This window comes from Medicago truncatula, chromosome 1 (genome assembly GCF_003473485.1).
Source record: "Medicago truncatula cultivar Jemalong A17 chromosome 1, MtrunA17r5.0-ANR, whole genome shotgun sequence".
Taxonomy (NCBI): Eukaryota; Viridiplantae; Streptophyta; class Magnoliopsida; order Fabales; family Fabaceae; genus Medicago; species Medicago truncatula.
Window position 1 is genome coordinate 20,187,638 of NC_053042.1, and position 19,302 is coordinate 20,206,939.

Below are 19,302 nucleotides of genomic sequence, written 5' to 3' on the forward strand. Positions count from 1 at the left end.
TTCTTTCCTACAAAGAAGAATTGTATTCATTTTTTCCTTTATTTATTTTTCACGTTAATTTTTTTCCTTTACATATTTTAATTTGAACTCATTTTATTATGCAATAATTTTTCTTCAAAAAAAAAAGGTATGCAATAATTTAAAATGTCTATTTATATATTGATTTGAACAAGATCAAGAAGAATGAGAGGGCGAATTGTCCCCAACGTTGTAGAGAAAAGGGTCATACATATAAACACTTTGTCGCCAAGAGATGAGGGAAGTAAGACGTGTAACACCCCATTTCTATTAAAGCTATAAAACACGCGAATAATACATATATTCAAGAAATAGACGCTGCGTCATCATACAAAATTCCAAATCAACATGCATGCATAAAATCTCAACAGTCGCAGCGGATATATATAAACCATATAAATCAAGATACTTGCCATGATATCAAAAGTACATAATCATGAAAGTTCTCCAAGTCCCGACAAAATGGGAAATCTCCAAATATGAGTAAAATCCAAACAGATAAATCTAGGAAAATCTAACAGACACCTAGATCAGAGCCATCCTAGACTCAACTAAACCGATACCGGAGATAGCTCCAGATATCTACCAAGCATCAATCAACTCACCGGAGCAATTAATCATGCACAGCGTCTACCCATCCATACAGACAGGTAGCGGTCAAACCATTGGGGATAAGTATTACATCATCATAATCCACATAACAGTTAGACATGAATGAAACAATTCAAATTCCAAATAATTGCCATGAATAATCAACCTCAACAATAATACATAATGGTAAATCCAAATATCACAACAATCACTCAGAATCACAAGTATGTCAATCATTTCACATTTAGGACTTATGCGACAAAATGTTATGTCCCTAAACATGACATATAAATGCATGTGGTACCGAATCACCTCAAGGTCGTCACCTTCGATGCAACAAAAACATCGTATGTAAGATTTCACATCCGTCTTACATAATCAACGAAGTAAAAGAGCTCAACCCTTTTACAACTACCAGACTCAGCATGACTATGATGCATGGACATACAAGTAAGGACTCAACAATGCAATCACCTCCAAATTTCACAACAATATAAAGGACAACTTCCAAATATATTGATGATCTCCACAACATTTGCATTGTCAAGAAATTACGTCCATACAACATTTCGGTCATAAACAAATAAGAGTCAACATCACATTATCACCATAATCATCAATAATCATTAACACCATTCAATATCACATGATAAATATCGTATCATTCATATCATAACCCATTCACACATCTTCAAGTAGTTATGTAAAACTGGTCACAAAAGGTCATAAGACATTTCACTTAAAAGACTCATTTCCGATAATCCGCATCAAGTGGCAAACGGCCAACATTGATAATTCCCACGACAAAGCAACATAGACAAGTTGAAAGCTCTCAAACAATCTTAATCAATCATGCAGTCATGAGCTTAAGCCACTTGTAGACTATTAAACCTTAGTCCAAAGAATAACTTAAGTTCGTATGAGAAAACCCAAAATTCACATTTTCCACATTCCCACCCGAAATATCACATTTGACATGATTAAGATGTTTGACCAAACTTACAAGTCTTACCTAAGTCTATATGAACCGTAGGCTCAACTTGTAATCTCAAATAGTTTGCAAAAGTTTGTTTCGATGAAATCCGAATTTCCCAAAAATGTGCAAGTTTCAACCCAAAACGGAAAATTTCAAGTTTAGGTAAGCTAATCATGTTCCAGTAGATTTAGGGGTTCAAACAGTAGTTAAACAAGTTGAAAGAGTCATTTTACAAAGCTCGGATTAGCCACCTAAGTCTCGGAACAAAGAATTAAAGTGGTTGAAACTGGGCATGCTCGCTTAAGCGAACAAGTTCCAGTAGCCACCTAAAAGGTACGCTTGTTGGTCTCGCTTACTGGTCGCTCATCAGTTCGCTTAAGCGAACGAGTTCCAGTAGCTACCAGTAAAGTACGCTTACCGGTCGCTTGCAGGTTCGCTTAAGCGACTTGTACCCAGAACTCACTATGATAGTTCGCTTAAGCGAGCATTCATAGTTCTGCAGAAAATGTTACGGGTTTCAACCCCTTTTTACCCAAAATCCCCAATTTTGATCTCCCAATGCCCAAATGTGTTTCCAGAAATTGTTTACAGGTCAATATGACTAAAATGATTCACAAAGACACAACAAACATGAAAACAATTAACATTTGGACCAATTCAACCCATTTTACAAAGTCACCAACAACAACTCATTTCTCATCAACAAATCATGAATTATTCACACCCAAGTCATGAATTATCAATAACCACATCACTTAGCAGCAACTACATCAATTGAACATGAATTTCAGCATAATTCAACATCAACATATCACAAGATGACATTTAGAGCATAATATGACATATATCATTTTCATATACTTTGATCATTCAATTTCACCAACAACAAATCAATTATCACCAATTTCATACATTCAAACATAACATCATAATTGGAGCACGAATTTTAACAATTATGAACAATTAATCAATTACTCAATTAAGCACTTATTCATACAATAATTGAAAATTTGCACTAAATGATTATGATGAATTCTAGCCCCCTTACCTTAGTTAGATCAATTCAGCCCAAGCTTCACTTTAGCTCCTAGGTTTTCTCCTCTTCTTGAATCTTCAAGCTCCTCTTCTCTCTAACCCTTTTTTTTTTTTTTTTTTTTTTCTTTTCTCCCACTTTCTCTCTCTACCTCTCTCAAAATATTTTATGTAATGAAAATTGTGTGATGTTTTCTCTTAAGACAACCCTTAAATAGTCTATTCTCTTAATGGGCTTAACCCTAAACCTTAGTGGACTTAATCCACTCCAACTCAATTTTAAAATGTTTCTACACTCACAACGGTAAAATACTATTAATGATCTCTTAACGGTAGAATACTAGCAACGGTCACTTAACGGTAAAATATTAATTACTACACTAGTAACTTAGTAAAATAATGTTTCTCACTAAAACACTAAAAATAATCCTCATCAAAATTACTAATTTACCCTTACTCATAAAATGACCAAAATACCCCTGAGTTCAAAATGACTAAATTACCCTCTAAACCCATTAAAATGCATCCAATGATAAACAATCACATATAAACACATAATAAAACAATTAAAAATAAATCTAGCGAAAATCGGACTGTTACAATATTTTTTTTTAAAAACTTTCTATGGGACGAAGGGACCTTTTATAGTTTATTCTCCTAATTGTAAATGTGTTGTTATCTTTAGGTTTGTGACATAAAAGCATAATAAAACGAGTTTAAAAATTTTAAAAAATTTCCATGAATAAAATTATGTTTCACTCACTTTGAACTTTTAATTCGAATAAGACTTGGATTGAATCAATTCAAATTAATTTTGGTTTAGATCTTTTTTATTATGTGGTGTTTTCCTCTATATAGGAATCACCTCATTAATAAAAAGTTTTAAAATGTTTCCATGCATAAAATTGTGTTTCGCTCATTTTGAACGAATGAGACTTAAATTAAATCAATTCAAATTAGTATATAATATGCAATATCTTTACCCAACTGAGCTAAGTTTAGAGGAATTTCTTTTTCATTAAATCCATTAAAACATTAATGAAGATGGTGAAGAAAAGTTTTAGTTTCTATTTTTATAATTGAAACATTTAATGTGAACCATTGGAGTGTTTCTTTGATACGAAGAGAAAAAGATGAGATACATCAACTTTTGATTGAGTTAACATTAAAAAGTCAATTGACTATCAGATTGAAAAAAGTAGAGATTTGTGAGTCAGAGACCATTATATGGTGGAGAACGAGTAGTTAAGTTAAAAGAGTAAAGTTAGAAGTTAGGTTTGCGAAAGAGGAAAGTTGTTTGAGAGAGCTGAGATAGGAAATAATGTACGGCGGTGGTGAGCGTGAATGCGAATCTGAGAGGACGATGATGATTATGCAGAACGACGAAGATGAAGAAGACGAAGAAGGTTCTTCTTCTTCTTTCAAGAGCTGGGCAAAGCAAACTGAAGAGAGCTATCAATTGCAGCTCGCACTTGCTCTTCGCATTTCATCTCACTCTGCTTCTTCCGCTCAATCCAATCGCTTCTTGGATTTGGAATCCACCTCTTCTCCTTCTCCTTCGTCTTCTTCTTCCGATTCTCCCCAATCACTTTCACACCGTTTTTGGGTATATATTCTCTCTTTCACACGCATTTCATTGTATTTGATTTGATTTTCCTATCATCAACTTAATTAAGTGTTTATATTATGTATAAGCTAGCTTGAAGAGTCTTCAGGAAATAAGCTGAAACCAGCTTATGGACTCATCATAAACTATTTCCATAAGCTATCCAAATAGTATCTCAATAAGCTCAAATAAGTCAATCCATACAGGTCCTAAAATTTCTTACAAGTACAAGAGTTTTACAAGATACACACCACGTAATGGTTGTGCTAACTTTTTCTGTGGTATTGTACTTAACAACTAGTTGACTCTGACACAGTTCACTTCACTTTTGATGAGTAATTTTCAAATTTACTTCACACCTGATAGTGTAAATTAGCTTTGGAATCATCCATGTACCTTTTAATTGAATATTTAGTCGACGGATCTATGAATAATTGCCATATATACAAGTTTTGTTCATTAATATTTCCTGAACTGGAATTATATCAGGTGCTCATTAATCTTTCCTGACCAGGTAAATGGTTGTTTGCAATACTCTGACAAAGTTCTAGACGGATTTTACCTAATTCATGGGATGGATGCATATACATGGACTATAAGTACCGATATGCAGAATGTTGGTATGATTCCATCATTTGAATCACTAATGTCGGTTAAACCGTGTGATAACTCGTCAGTTGTAGTCGTTGCTATTGACAAATCAAGAGACCCTGCCTTGAGAGAACTGCAAAGTGGGGTATTAAGTCTTTCAAGTAACTGGATTACCATCAAAGATGCAACTGATCAGCTCGCAAATCTTGTTTGTAGTAGGATGGGGTAAGTTCACCTCTCTTCATTTTTTCAAAAAAGAAAAACTAACATTAGCATTCACATCTTTTTAACAAGCTTTTATTCTTTTCAATAGGGGAGGATCTTCCGATGAGGAAAATTTAGGTGCGCGCTGGAAGGAATGCTCTGATATTCTTAAAAGCTGTCTGCAGTGTATCATTCTTCCAATTGGAAGCTTACCCGTTGGCCTTTGTGTTCATCGAGCATTGCTCTTTAAAGTAATATTCATTATTCCATTCGTTATTTTTGACCCATTTTCCAGTCAGAACTTTTTTTTTTCAACTCAATATCTTTGAGATGAGCTTTTGCAAAGAAAAAAAAAAGTGTCACTGAGATGATTGCCTTTTATCTTCTAGTTCCTTATTTTATTGCCTTCATTTCTTAATGATGGATACGCCTTGGAGTTCATTTTTTTTAGCATGCTGCTGAAGTTTTTGTAAGAGCTTGAATGTGAATATCCTATGATAATTTTAATTGCAGGTGTTAGCGGATTTAATCAACCTACCGTGTCGAATCGCTAAGGGATGCAAGTATTGTAGAAAGGACACTGGTGCTTCTTGTATAGTGCAATTTGGTTCTGACAGGTCGGTTGCATTTGTTAATTATTGAAATTCGAATATGAATATTTTTGAATTATTTGCAACTTTGTGTGTGTGTGTGTGTTTTTTTTTTTTTTTTTGGGGGGGGGGGGTTATTTCTAACATAACATTGAGTGAGTTTTCTTCAGAAAGCTAAATAATGCTGATATTATAATTTTTAAATTGTTGTAGTTTTATTAAGTTTGACACATTCATATAAAACTGGCCACATTATACTGGAGTTTAATGGACACACTGTGAAGCTGTGGGAGTGAGTAATTGAGCAGAGATTAATGCAAGTAACCCATGCCAATAAAATCATCAATTTGGTTTTGCCAGACAGACCTGCCATGGAAGTTGCACGCTTGCTAGGAGACCCACTATGAGATGCACTGCACACATGCTTTTTAATGATTTGAAATAGCCATATGTTAGGGTACCTAGAGATATTTTGGGGAAGGATCTAGACAAACAAGATGTTTGCATTGCTTACTTCAAATATATGTATGAAGAGGCCACAACTAGTGTAAGAACGCCAATTATAATAAAGACAAAAGATATTCTAATAATTGTGGGTGTGCACAAAAGGTTCTAGACGTACTCACCAAAATGAGCCAAGAATTGGTGCTACTGTGCATGCTTAGCTTAGCTGGAGAGTTGAAAGAGGGGATATATGAAACATTAGAGATATGGTGACAGGGCTTTGAAACATGTGGTGCCTAAGTATAAGTAAAACAGAGTAAATGGAATAGAAGATTTTTAGGAACCCAGTAATTGGATGGAATATAAAGAACAATTTAATTAAGAAAATAAGAAAGAGTAGGAGAGAATCTCTCCTCCAAGGGTTTCCCCTTCACAATTAATACATGATAATCCTAACTAATATTCCTAGTTAGCTCCTCATTAGCCTATATTGTTACTAACTCATGGTATCAAATATCCTAACAAACTCTTATCATCTTATCTCCTAACAAAGACGGTGGAATTTCATCCTTAGTGGTATTGACTTGTATGTAGAAGACTTGTAGTTGGAGAAAGACGCAGAAGCTCTAACCATAGTCTTGTAATATTTTTGGCTAAAGGTTTAATATTGTATTGATTGCCATTTTTAAATGGAGGATAGCACTTGTCTACAAGATAGGTGACAGAAGGTCGTGTTTATGAGGGATTGCAAGCTAATACTGACAGTATTGTCAGTTTGCAATGGTATTTTGTCATTAGCTTGTTTCAAATATTTAGGAGAACCGGAGACAACTCTTGCATCAACCATCAATGTTTTCAATTATTCATTTCTTATATTACATGTAATATGTCTGCAACATGGCTTAATTGTCATATTTAGAAACAAATTTCAATTAAAGTAAGAATATGATAGTATTAGGAATTTACATTGATGTACTTTGGAGTAATAATCTCAACTGAGTTAGGGGATTATATGTACTGAATCACACACTTGCAAACATAAATTACAATACACAGATCGGAGACATGACAGACTCGGTTTTGCCAAGAGATTCAAGACTCAAGAGCCTTGGTCTCTCCCGCCCAAATAACGACTCTCTAATTTCAGGATAACTTAGTCTTGTCTTTTATTTATTCCTAGCACAACTGAATTACACATAAACATATAAACTGCCACAAATAAACATAAAACAGCCACCTGCATACAAATAACATACTGACATAGTCAGTTTTGGCCTCTCCTCCATATTATAATCTTTAATAAGATGTCTAACTGAAGTGAATACATGTACACTTTTCCAGGGAGTATATGATTGATTTAGTAGGAAGGCCCGGAGATACATGCCAACCTGATTCTTCAGTGAATTCTGCATCTTCGATGTTGATCCCTTCACCATTATGTCATCCAAGGTTCAAGCCAGTTGAAACAGCTGAATATACAAAGACAATGGCCCAATTGTATTTCTTGGACAATCAAGCACTGCATCTTGTATTTGATACCACGTCAGGTTGTTTCCTTTGCCCTTCTGGATGCCTTTTTTAAATAAAATAATTATCGGGTGCAATTAGAGTATCAAGAAAAGGCAGCTACCTTTTTATTTTCCTTTATACTGAAAATAACTATCTCTTTTTTCCACTTGTCTTATTCTTCATTACCTGGGCTTTTATAGTTATAGCTCTGAACTTTCAAATATTGACTTCTGCAGTAAACCTTTGGTTTTCAATGAAGTTAGAAGTTACCATGTACACAAAAACGGCAAACCACATGTTACATTACATTGTTTGGAATATTATTGTGTTATTTACAACTTCTGGTCCTAATCATAAGAGCTTTTTTTGGTCTCATTTATAAGAAAAAATTACAACTTTAGGATGTATTTATTGCTTAAATGACTTTTTTTACTCTCATTTATGATGTTGTCTTTTTAATATTGATGGGTGTACTTAATGTCTCACAATTTTCCATGAAGGGATGTTTGGAAAAACAATAAAAGTTTACAATAATAAATAAGTTTATTGATTTTGGTTTTTCTTAGTAACTGGGACCAGCGGTAGTATTATAATGTTAAAAGTGTTATTGAGTTTGATTTGCATTAATTGTGCTTGGGTTACTTCTTCATATGTCAATGTAACACTTATTCAGTCTAATTATTTAAATATATTCTACTTAGAAATCTGTAGATTTCTTGCACGAAAAAGTTTTCTTCTTTATTGAAGACAGAAGGAGTGTTGTTTTGTGTTTTATTATTAGTTTATCCGTCTTAGAATTTTGGGTTGAGCCTAACTCAACCTTACAAAACCGGCTTGTAAGGTGAGGGCTTCCCCCTCTAGTTTATCCCTCTTAGAATTTTGGGTTGAGCCTAAGTCAACCTTCCAAAACCCTCTTAGAATCTGTAGATTTCTTGTATGAAAAAGTTTTCTTCTTTATTGAAGACAGAAGGAGTGTTGTTTTGTGTTTTCTTATTAGTTTATCCGTCTTAGAATTTTGGGTTGAGCCTAACTCAACCTTACAAAACCGGCTTGTAAGGTGAGGGCTTCCCCCCTCTAGTTTATCCCTCTTAGAATTTTGGGTTGAGCCTAAGTCAACCTTACAAAACCGGCTTATAAGGTGAGGGCTCCCCCAACTTATAAACATATGTTCAGGCATTAACTCATTCAATGTGGGACTCTTAACACCCCCACCGCCCAGGAGTGGATATCTAGAGCGTGATCCGAGTGACCCGATAGCGGTAACCTGATAGCACGTGGTACAACGGATCTTAAATAGACTCTGATACCATCTTAGAATTTCGGGTTGTGCCTAACTCAACCTTTCAAATCGGCTTGTTGGTGAGGACCACTTATAATCATATGTTCGTACCTTATCTCATCAAATGTGTGACTCTTAACAATTCCTTTTGTTGTGAGTGTTTTGTTGAGGAAATTTCCTAGTAGAGTTTTGTGGCTATTGTGGTGGTTTCGTTGTCTGTAATTTTTCTTTGCGTTGTGTCTGTTTTGTGCTTACCTACAGGCATTTTATGGTGTAATCCTTTGATTGCATCTGTGCGTGCACGCTCTTTGGTCATTTTGGTATTGCTATTCTGATGCTTGGTATTTTCTGTTATTTTATATTTGTTGCTTCTGCCATATCAGTTTAAAACCTTGCGTGATATTGATATTGTTCATGCAGTGTGATCCTTTATACAGCATAGGAAGAAAATATAATTTAGAATATATAAAGGTTAATGATAAATATCAAAAGTTTAACATGGTATATCTATCCCCATTTATATACCTCTAAATTTGCTGATTTTCATCACGACAGGAGGTACTGTTGATTGTAGGGACAATGTGGATCTTCAGCAAACTGAAATGTTTGGTGCAAACTATGCTGGTGGGAACAACCATATAGGTGCTTTCAGTAAGACTGAATTGTCTTTTCTATCAATAAAAGGATTCTCATGAGCAGATTCTACCTTCTGATACTTAATATGCCTAATTTGTTTCTTTAATAAATAAGCTCAAATGCTATGCATTCTCTGTTTTCTGTGATAATGGCGCTGGATTCTCCTAATTTGATATGCCATCTTGTTTAGGTCCTGGTACCGAGGAACATGTGTCTTTCAATGAAGCAAACCAATCAGTAGTGAATTATTCGAGTCATGAAGTTGACCTTGAGGAGGAGGATCTGGACATTCCGTGGAGTGAACTTATTTTGAAGGAGAACATTGGGACAGGTACTGTATTTGAAACCTTGTACAAGATGTATAGAGTAAAAAATTTCTGATTCTACCCATGCAGTCTTTGTCCTAGAGAAAATCTAATATGAAACAGTAAAATAAGAGCAACAGCAACTGTTTTTCAGGGTCATTTGGAACTGTACTTCGTGCGGACTGGCGTGGCTCTGTAAGCATTTATTTCTTCAAGTGTCTACATATTCATCTGTCCTCATTCTAAGGATATCAACATTCATGCTGTTGCTGTCATTCATTATTGTTAGAAAAATTGATGAATTAGTATGACTGAGTGCTGTTAGTCTTCTATCTCCATATTTTATATACCGAAAGATAAAACACATCATAGGAGGGATGCGCCCAGCTCTATAAAATACTCCCTCTTGTCCTTTTTATAAGATACAAATGGGTCAACAAAAATTGATGTATTTAGTTCATAATATGGACTAAATACATCAACTTGTTGACCCATTGTCTCTTACAAAAAGGACTATAACAATAGACTAAATTTCACTCTTTCCCATGAGAGAAGTTTGAATTACACTCCCATACCCTCTTATGTTAAAATATACACTTTCCTCCCTTGAGAAGTAAATATATAGAGTAAATTATACTATCCTATGCTAAGAGATGCCTGAATTACACTCTGCTCCCTTAAGAGTTAAATATGTATGACACTTTAATCAATTTTAACATATATGGATATTTTTATAACAGTAATTCATTCTAAACCACAATTTTCTGTCAATGTATTGCTCATAAATACATTTTTATATGCACACTTTTCTTGTATTGCTTTATAGTTTCTAATAGGGTTTAAAACTATGTTTAATGATATTTTGAATCAGAAATAGAGAAAAATGTGCATTTTAGAAGTTTGATAATTATATTAAAATGGACCAAGTGTTTATCAAGGCAGGGGAGTGTAAATTTTAACATAAGAGGGGAAGAGAATGTAATTCAATCATCTTTCAGGGGAGGATAGTGTAATTTTCTCTAGTATACTTTGCATAAGAGGGGAGGGGCGTGTATATTTTAACCTATGAGGGGAGGGTAGTGTAATTTACTCTAGAAAATAGTCAAATTTATCTTGTGGGGGCAGGTTCTCCCATTCATCTCTGAATAGATTTTCCATTGTTCGCACTAATTCTTTCCATTGTTCGCACCAATTCAAATGTTACCTTTGCCATTGCTTGGTATATTTAGACTAGATCAAGTAACAACACTTCATCTTGGTCTTCTCACTTCTCTGATAAATAGAGTCGCTTTCAACAAGAACATGCTCGCTATATGTGGATCTCCTAGGAGATCAAAACAGTTAACATCGAGAAGTCCTTAGTAGAAGCATGTCCATGGAATGACCTCTATACCAAAGACAACAATGCAAACTAGGTAAATAACATCGTTGGCTCTTTTGATCGTGAGAATACCCTAAGAAAGTTCACTGGAGAGAATGAGTATCCAACTAAGAGATTCGAGAACGAACTTTTCAATATAGGGCATGTGCGATAAAAAAAAATCTAGGAGGAAGAGAAAATGAGGATTGCGATGGAAAGAGGATAAAGTAAGGGATTTGACCATCGATAGCAAAAGAAGGTAGACTATCAATTTTTTAACACACTGTAGAAGCTGCAACAATTTGAAAAGTTTTGGAGACTCCCGTTTGAAACAAAAAAACCTGGGCAACTTGAAGCAAGTGTCTGACTTTTCTTTCTGCATCCATATTTTGTTGAGAAGTGATGATACAAGGTGTTTCATGTATGATGCTGATGCTTTTGCATGGATGTATAATGCAATGTAGCATGAGAGTAATCATCTAGAGTATACTAACATAACAATTAACATACTGACATTTGCCATAAAAAAAAAATATTAAAATAAAAAAATAAAGAAAAAAACCTACAAAGTGTACAAGTGAACAAGTAAAAAAATGAGATGCAATTCCATTTATTAACTCTAGGTGGATAATTTCGTTGGTGGTGTTTACTGTTTAGAAAACTAACAAGACTCATTATTTTAAACAAAAGAGGTCGCCAAAATAGGATACAACTTCAAGGTATTTAGGAGAGGATGTCCAAGATGACAATGTAGATGAAGAAAAAACAAATGCAAAGAAATCAAACGACCATGGCTCTTGAACTGCTGACTCCAAAAGTGAAGAAAGAATAAATTACCATTGTGACAATTAATATTCCTTTTTAGATGTCTTTATGCTGTCCTTTCTGCGTTGGTTGGGGTTATAGGGTACAATCTGATAACCAAATACTAACTGTGTTAACATTCAGGATGTTGCTGTGAAGATACTTAAGGTGCAAGGTTTTGATTCCGAACGATTTGAAGAGTTTCTAAAGGAGGTATACGCTATTATTTTTATTCATGTTCTTTCTTAGTTTTTTTTTTCTTTTCAGATTGAGGCCAGGGAATGGCTTTAATATTATATTTTTATATATTCATTTTTTTTGTCTTCATTGATTTTACTTCAGTATCCCAGTTTATTTCATAGGTCACACTCATGAAGCGCCTACGTCATCCAAACATTGTACTTCTAATGGGCGCTGTTATCCAGCCACCAAAGTTATCAATAGTAACAGAATATTTATCAAGGTGCAATAATTTCCTGACACAATCATCACTTTTTTTGGTTAGAAATGATTTTAGGCTGAATGTTTTATTCTTAAGCAAATAGTCTCCTTGAATTGCAGAGGAAGCTTGTATGAATTTCTGCAGATGCCAGGTGTTGGTTCCTCAATCAGCGAGAAGCGTCGTTTAAGTATGGCTTATGACGTGGTATGTCTTCATTGATCACTACTGCCAGTCTTACGATTTCTATGACTTTTTTGTCATCAGACAGAAAGTACTACTTTCACTAAGACTTTGAGATGTGATATGTTTGTCTAGGCAAGTGGAATGAATTATCTTCATCAAATGAAACCTCCCATTGTTCATAGAGATTTGAAGTCTCCAAATCTTTTGGTGGATGATTCATACACTGTTAAGGTAAAGTAACTGTTAGAAAATCTGTATGTGAGAATGCTATCTTTACGTGAGAATATAAGGAATAGTTATTGGCCATTAGATAAAAAATAAATGGTTGAGATTAAAAAATCTCATTTAAGCAACACATGTGTGTCTCCCTATTCTATTATTTCTCTTCAACCCATTGATCCATCTTCTTCCCACCTTCATCTCCTTCCTCCCCTTTTGTTTTCGATGAAACAGTTCTAGTTATGACTTTCAATTACGTGAGGCTTCTGCTAAGCTTTAGATACAATTTGAAATTGAATTGCTGATTGGAGAATCCATAAAAATTATCAATTTTAGTTATTGGTAAATATCATCAATACAAATAAGAAATAACTTTCAAGTCTGTTATAATGGGAGATTATCGATCAATAATCTTTAATAATTTTAGTTATCATAAAGAGAGGTAAATGGGCGTGGGTGGAAAAAGATCGGTTGAAGAAGATGAAAAGATCAATAGGTTGAAGAGAAATAATAGAATAGGGATATGTGTGTGTTGCCTAAATGAGCTTTTTTAATTACAACCATCTATTTTTTATCTAATGGTCAATAAGTATTCCTTTCAACCTCACATAAAGATATCATTCTCACTACATATATCCTCATAAATATTATAAAATAAAATGTTAAGAGTATCAAAGGCCTTTATTGGTAAAACCGGTTTTGTAAGGATGAGTTAGACCGTAAATTTTAACATGGTATCAGAGCCTATCCTAGATCTATCGCTGGGCTTCCCACATCGTCCACGCTTCAGGCCCACATTGGGCCAGGCTGAAGCGTGAGGGGGTGTGTTGGAAATTGAACTGTTGAGATTTCAACTATGTATGATTTGGTGAGGTTGTATGGGATGTCGTGTTTAGGTGTAGAATTAGTGGAATTGAACTGTTGAGATTCCATATTGATTAGAGATATTGCTAAAGTAGTTTTTATAAGACTTGAACAATCCTCACCTCTAGAGCTAGTTTTTCAGATTGAGTTAGACTTAAATCCCAAATTCCAAGTGAAACAATCCCCCTATGCTACCCAAAACACTTGTTATAGGGGACAAACTAAGAACTAACAAATTTGACAACCCCTTGGAGCCCTTTTTTGTCTTCTGCTTCCAAATGCAATGCCCTTCAACATGTTCCCTCTTGTTCTACCTGTTGGCTTTGGATAGCTGACACAACTACAAAAGGAGTTATGTTTATGTGTCATGATAGCACAGGGCAACGGATTTCTCATTTAATATACATCACTGTTTCTAGCCAGGGAAAACTCTACAGTTAAGCTGTTACTTACATGTTTTCAAGGAAGATCAATACCGCGGTGGCTCACCCAAATACTAAACTTGCTAAAGGCAAGGCAACGCCACTAAAATTATTGTATAAGATAAAACCTGAACTGATACAAAAAAAAAAGGTTTTGCCTAGAATAATTATTCCTTGTACAATCTCTGTGTATACGTTTATTGATATATGGATCTACAGATTATGGTGTATCGACATTCATTTTGTTTATAATATGTACTAGGTATGTGACTTTGGCCTTTCACGCACAAAGGCAAATACATATCTTTCATCTAAAACAGCTGCTGGAACTGTAAGTTCTACTCCTCAACTGAAAAGCGTTTGTTTTTATTTTATTTTTCCAACTTTTTCTTATGTAAAATAATTCTTTGATGGTTTCAAACTCTAAATCAGCCTGAATGGATGGCACCAGAAGTCATCAAAGGTGAACTATCAAATGAAAAATGTGATGTATTCAGCTTTGGTGTAATCTTGTGGGAACTGGTGACCCTTCAACAACCATGGAGGCAGTTAAATCCTTCACAGGTTATTTTCCTTATCATGATGCTTTGGATTGTAAGCTAATCTCTAGAATACCATGCAGAAAGATATTGTTCCTCTTTTTGAGCGCTTATTTTGGATATATATATATATATATATATATATATATATTGACAATTGATTTTGGAAATTTGATACTGTTTCTCTTTGTCATTCCGTTTGTTTTTGAACTCACATTTGAAGGAAAATTTTGTTCCTGTTTAACTACTGTCGTTTTCAAAAGTTTAATGCAAAAAGTATCAAAAGTAATTGTTAAAGAGTCCCACATCGGACAAGAGATGTAACTAATACTATTTGGTATCTCCAATATAACCCCCTCCACATGAAGGAGGGTGTGATACTAAGAGGGAATCGAACACTCTGAGATAGTGATATAATACAAGAATTCTAGTAGGAGAGACGTCCCGAGTCAGACACATTGGCCCTGAGCTGGTACATGTAAAACACAATGTTCTTTACTTAGTATTTTTACCATGAAAAACAAAAAGCTAGTTTCATGTGTTGGGTTGTGCATGGAGCTGGCACACTCTGTTGACTTAGTAGCTGATCATATATAACCTGCTGTAATGTACCAACAAACAACTCATCTTTCGACATCTGGATCAATTATATGATCAGCCCTTCTTTTGATAGTTGGACACATGGAGCCCCTTATATAAGCAGCGTTGTTCCACTGATTTTTCTTTTTGCTTTGTTATATATCATATGTTTTGTAATTTCTGAAGAGTGATTCCTTCTCCTTTGTTCTGTTCGTAATATTTTTCCTTTCATTTTAATCAATTTTTTCTTTTTATCCGAAAAGGTTAAATCTAAACTAATGTTTTCACTGATCCCTATATTGTAATTCACCTAAATTAAAATTCGATGGCCAAGGCTGTATGTTAGTTATCTCCTCTGGTTGAGCTCCTTCCTCACTAGCCCGTCTGTGCATAGATCATTACTTTTAATGTGCACCAAATGCCTTTTGATTTGACATCCAAATATCATTAGTGTAGGTTGTTGCAGCTGTTGCTTTTATGGGCAAAAGGCTAGAAATTCCGAGGCATGTGAATCCTCAAGTGGCTGCCTTAATTGAGCTCTGCTGGTCTACGTAAGTAAATTAAATCATTAATTTAATTCTTTTGTTTTTTAATAGATGAAGTTTTAAGCTTGGCGGTGATTGTCTCATCCTACATTCAGAGACACATACAGATAACTCATCAACAATGGCCGTGGTGGGATTCAAATCCCACCAATGAGACTCTAACCAGTTATGCCAACCATTGGCCAACTAATTATAATGTGGTTCAATAGGTTCCTGCATTTTTTTTAATACATTGCCATATGGTTGAATCTGAAACAATAGTTTCTTGCTGTAGGGAACCAAGGAGGCGGCCTTCTTTCTCCTACATTATGAAATGTTTGCAGCAAATAATTGCCAATGCTAAAGAGTGAATAAGTTCATGCAGATGATAAATAGCAATATTGAACAAATATTATACTTGGATTCAGTTTATTCAGGTGCGTCTTAATTTGAATTTATCTAAGTGCAGCATTATTTTACTTATTTTTGTTTAATGTGGTACACTCATAATTCCAAATTTAGAACCATTTCTGAACATAGCTTGCAATAGATGTGCAAATAGATTGAGCTATTCTTGATTTACTTGGCTTAAATCTTCAAATCTAGCCTGAACTTAGCTTATTTATTAATGGGAAAATAGAGTATGGTTTAAATATTAATTATATAACCTCATTAATTTCCCAGCTCTTGTTCCTTTTGGGTCAAACATATTAGACCAATTAGACATTTAGGAAACTCACCCAACAGAAATTGACAGCTGGAATAGCTAACCCATCAAGAAATTGGTTAGTAAAATCAATTAAGTGGTTCACCTTCATGGGCCATTGTTGTTAAATGGCAGCCATGGCAGAATGGAGTGACGGATATTTTGACAACCATCATAGCTATTCGTGAAGGGATGCCCGCAATGCGTGTTTATATGGAAGATTTTTGGTCTTCTGTTATTCCGCAATCTGCCATCGAAAACATTGTCATTGACTAACCTGCCAATAGTATTTCTTGTTGGGTCTAACATATTGACTAAAATATTCATTGAAAAACACAAGGGTGGTGAATTGTGTTTCTATCAGAAGATTCTATTTCTAGCAAACACGTTGCAGGCTTCTTCAAGGTAGCAAAGATGACTAAATAGTTTATGTTTTCATGTATTGTCTAATAGATTACAGACGATGGTACTTACACAGAAGTTTTCAAAATAATTCCATGGTAGGAATTGTTTAATACGTATTGCATGTTGAAATCAATAATTTCCAATTTAGGTTTTCATAACTATTTATCAAACCTTTCCAAAAAAAAAAAAAAAAATTATCAAAACATCTTTGCAAATAACTACTTAACAAAACATGATTTCAAATTCTTTGGGAATTTGTAGGGAAAGGGAGGGGATAATTTATAGGATAAAAGAAAAGAAACAGAATGAGAAGGGTAAACAGTCCCCACCTTGCATGAGATAATTTTTTTCTTTCATTGAATTAAAACCCTCCAATATGGGAGAATTAAAAAAAAAATGCATTGGTGGGGGGCTTTGGAGAGTTTTGAATAAATTTTCAAATCCATTACTATTTTTAATAATACTCTTCAAACAAATAGAGAGTATCTTCATTCCCCCTTCACAAACACTCCCCAAAAAAAGTGAGAGATTCCTCTATCTTTCCTTCCTCTCAGATCCTCCAAAAGTTTTCGTTCTCCTTTCCTCTTAATTCCCAACCAAAGCCTAGGGTAGTGATAGTCCTAACTCCTAAGCCAAGCAATAGATAATTTTTGTAGATGTCAAAATTAAGTACCCCAACTAAATGAAAATCCCTAATTGCTATACTAAAAAACCACCCCCTGTTTTGCATCAATTTTTTGGTAAAAATGTGCTGGTATACCTTAATTGATGATTAAGATTTGTAGTGTATATTGCTGATTGTTTCTGTTTGGTTGACAGAATCTTGCTGAAGAGCTGAATTACGCTGCTGGTTGTTGATAGAGCAGCAGCAGCCTACCTTTTAGTGTTACATATGATATACATATTATTCACAATGCCATATTCTATATTATACTTACTTTGGCTGTATATATAATGATCATATCTTACTTCGGGATTTGTAATTCATTTTACCATTCTTTTTGATAAGCGCTCAGTTATAATAATATTAACCGCTTATTGTCAATTCTTCCCTCCCAACTTTATGCACCCCCTATCATTTCTTAAGTATACCTTTGCTAGACTAGTAATTGATTTTTATTTATTTTGCATGCAATCTTGTTCTTTATGTCTCACTGGGGAGCTATTTGAGAATATTTGATTGGGGAAATGATGAACCAACGTGAGTCAAATAAGTGATAGGCACAAACCGAATAGGAATTTGTTTTATATAACCTTCAAATGCTGCCAGTTCTTTGAGGGAGTGAGTGAGAGACAATGGCCAACGAAACTATCAATAATCACTCGAAGTCCTTTAGCTAACGAAACTATCTTTAATTTTGCCCACCCTGAATACAAAATACTTGTATCATTCTAATACTTGAGCAAAACAGTAGTGATGCAAGGAAGTATTTTCCATGTTTCTTCACACAAAAAAGCTAAAATCGTAAAGGGAGGAGGTGTGAAAGCTAAAATCGTAAAGGGAGCATGCTCAACAATTAAATCCCCCATATTTGCTTTAAATTCCCTTCACCAAATAGAGCTTCAATCAATTGGAAACATCCTTGTTAGTCGGTCAACCCTTAGGTCACCTTGACCAAATAAAACCCTCTATTAAACCTGTTACCTCAGGAAACACAACACTGCATATCGACCTTTCATGGCAACACTCCCCATGCCACCTGCCACCTAGTCTGACTAAGGATTTGAAATACAAATACAGGGGAAATGAAAAAATTGAACAGTACCGAGTAGCATGAATGATTCCTAGTATTTTAACAAAGAAAAGGAAAATAGAAAAATAGAGAAGTATAGAATAATTTAGAAGAACAATTGGGAAGAACCTTCTATACTTCTCTATGGTAAGAGTAGAATGACCTTTTGGGTTCACAACAAGCAGCAATCATTTCTTCTGCCAGGCAAGTCAACAATGACGTTAATAGCTTAGGGAGGTCAATTTCACCAGAAAAACAAGAGTGTAATATTTAACCAAAATTTGAGGGAGGTTAGTAAAATTCTGTCATTAATGTTACAATAAACATGTCGAATAACAAATTAACAAACTTAAATCCACTAAATGCCCGTGGAGTACACTTTAGCATTCTCCTAATTTTATATATGAACATAATATACAATGCAAGGCGAGTACTCAAGTAACCATGTCCACTCCCATACTCTCAATAGCACAGCCCATACTTCTACATTGTCTCCATCTCACATCTATTTTTTGGTAGTTGCTATATGTGCCCTTTGGATTGCCCAATCCTTGAAATAAGCCGATCGGAAGATAGCTTCCGGTGGCAAAAAAAAATTGGATCGTATCTCCAGATAGGTTTTGTGTGACCGGGAGTTATGTTCCGATAAATCAGGGGGCTTTTGAGCAAAACTGAGAGGCCTATAGAGCAATTACCCTAACTTTTAGGGTGACAATTCCTATCAAAGGCTAAGTCCAAACA

General features: G+C 34.6%; 1 protein-coding gene across 3 annotated transcripts; it reads left to right on the forward strand.

Moving 5' to 3' along the window:
- The first annotated feature begins 3,723 nt into the window (after window positions 1–3,723).
- LOC11423951 (serine/threonine-protein kinase CTR1) lies at window positions 3,724–17,873 on the forward strand. 3 transcript variants are annotated; one of them, XM_003590210.4, is made up of 17 exons: window positions 3,725–4,223; window positions 4,738–5,039; window positions 5,128–5,269; window positions 5,532–5,635; window positions 7,394–7,599; window positions 9,396–9,491; window positions 9,667–9,807; window positions 9,936–9,976; window positions 12,090–12,158; window positions 12,308–12,408; window positions 12,507–12,591; window positions 12,703–12,801; window positions 14,338–14,406; window positions 14,508–14,639; window positions 15,650–15,744; window positions 16,013–16,154; window positions 17,648–17,873. In XM_003590210.4, the coding sequence occupies exons 1-16, from the start codon at window positions 3,939–3,941 to the stop codon at window positions 16,086–16,088; spliced, it is 2,043 nt and encodes a 680-aa protein (XP_003590258.2). In that variant the 5' UTR covers window positions 3,725–3,938; the 3' UTR covers window positions 16,089–16,154; window positions 17,648–17,873. The 3 variants fall into 3 exon arrangements, with proteins under 3 accessions (XP_024631706.1, XP_003590258.2, XP_024631703.1); XM_024775935.1 differs by having other exon boundaries at window positions 3,727–4,223; window positions 9,396–9,482; XM_024775938.2 differs by lacking the exon at window positions 17,648–17,873 and having other exon boundaries at window positions 3,724–4,223; window positions 15,645–15,744; window positions 16,013–16,153.
- The last annotated feature ends 1,429 nt before the right edge of the window (window positions 17,874–19,302 follow it).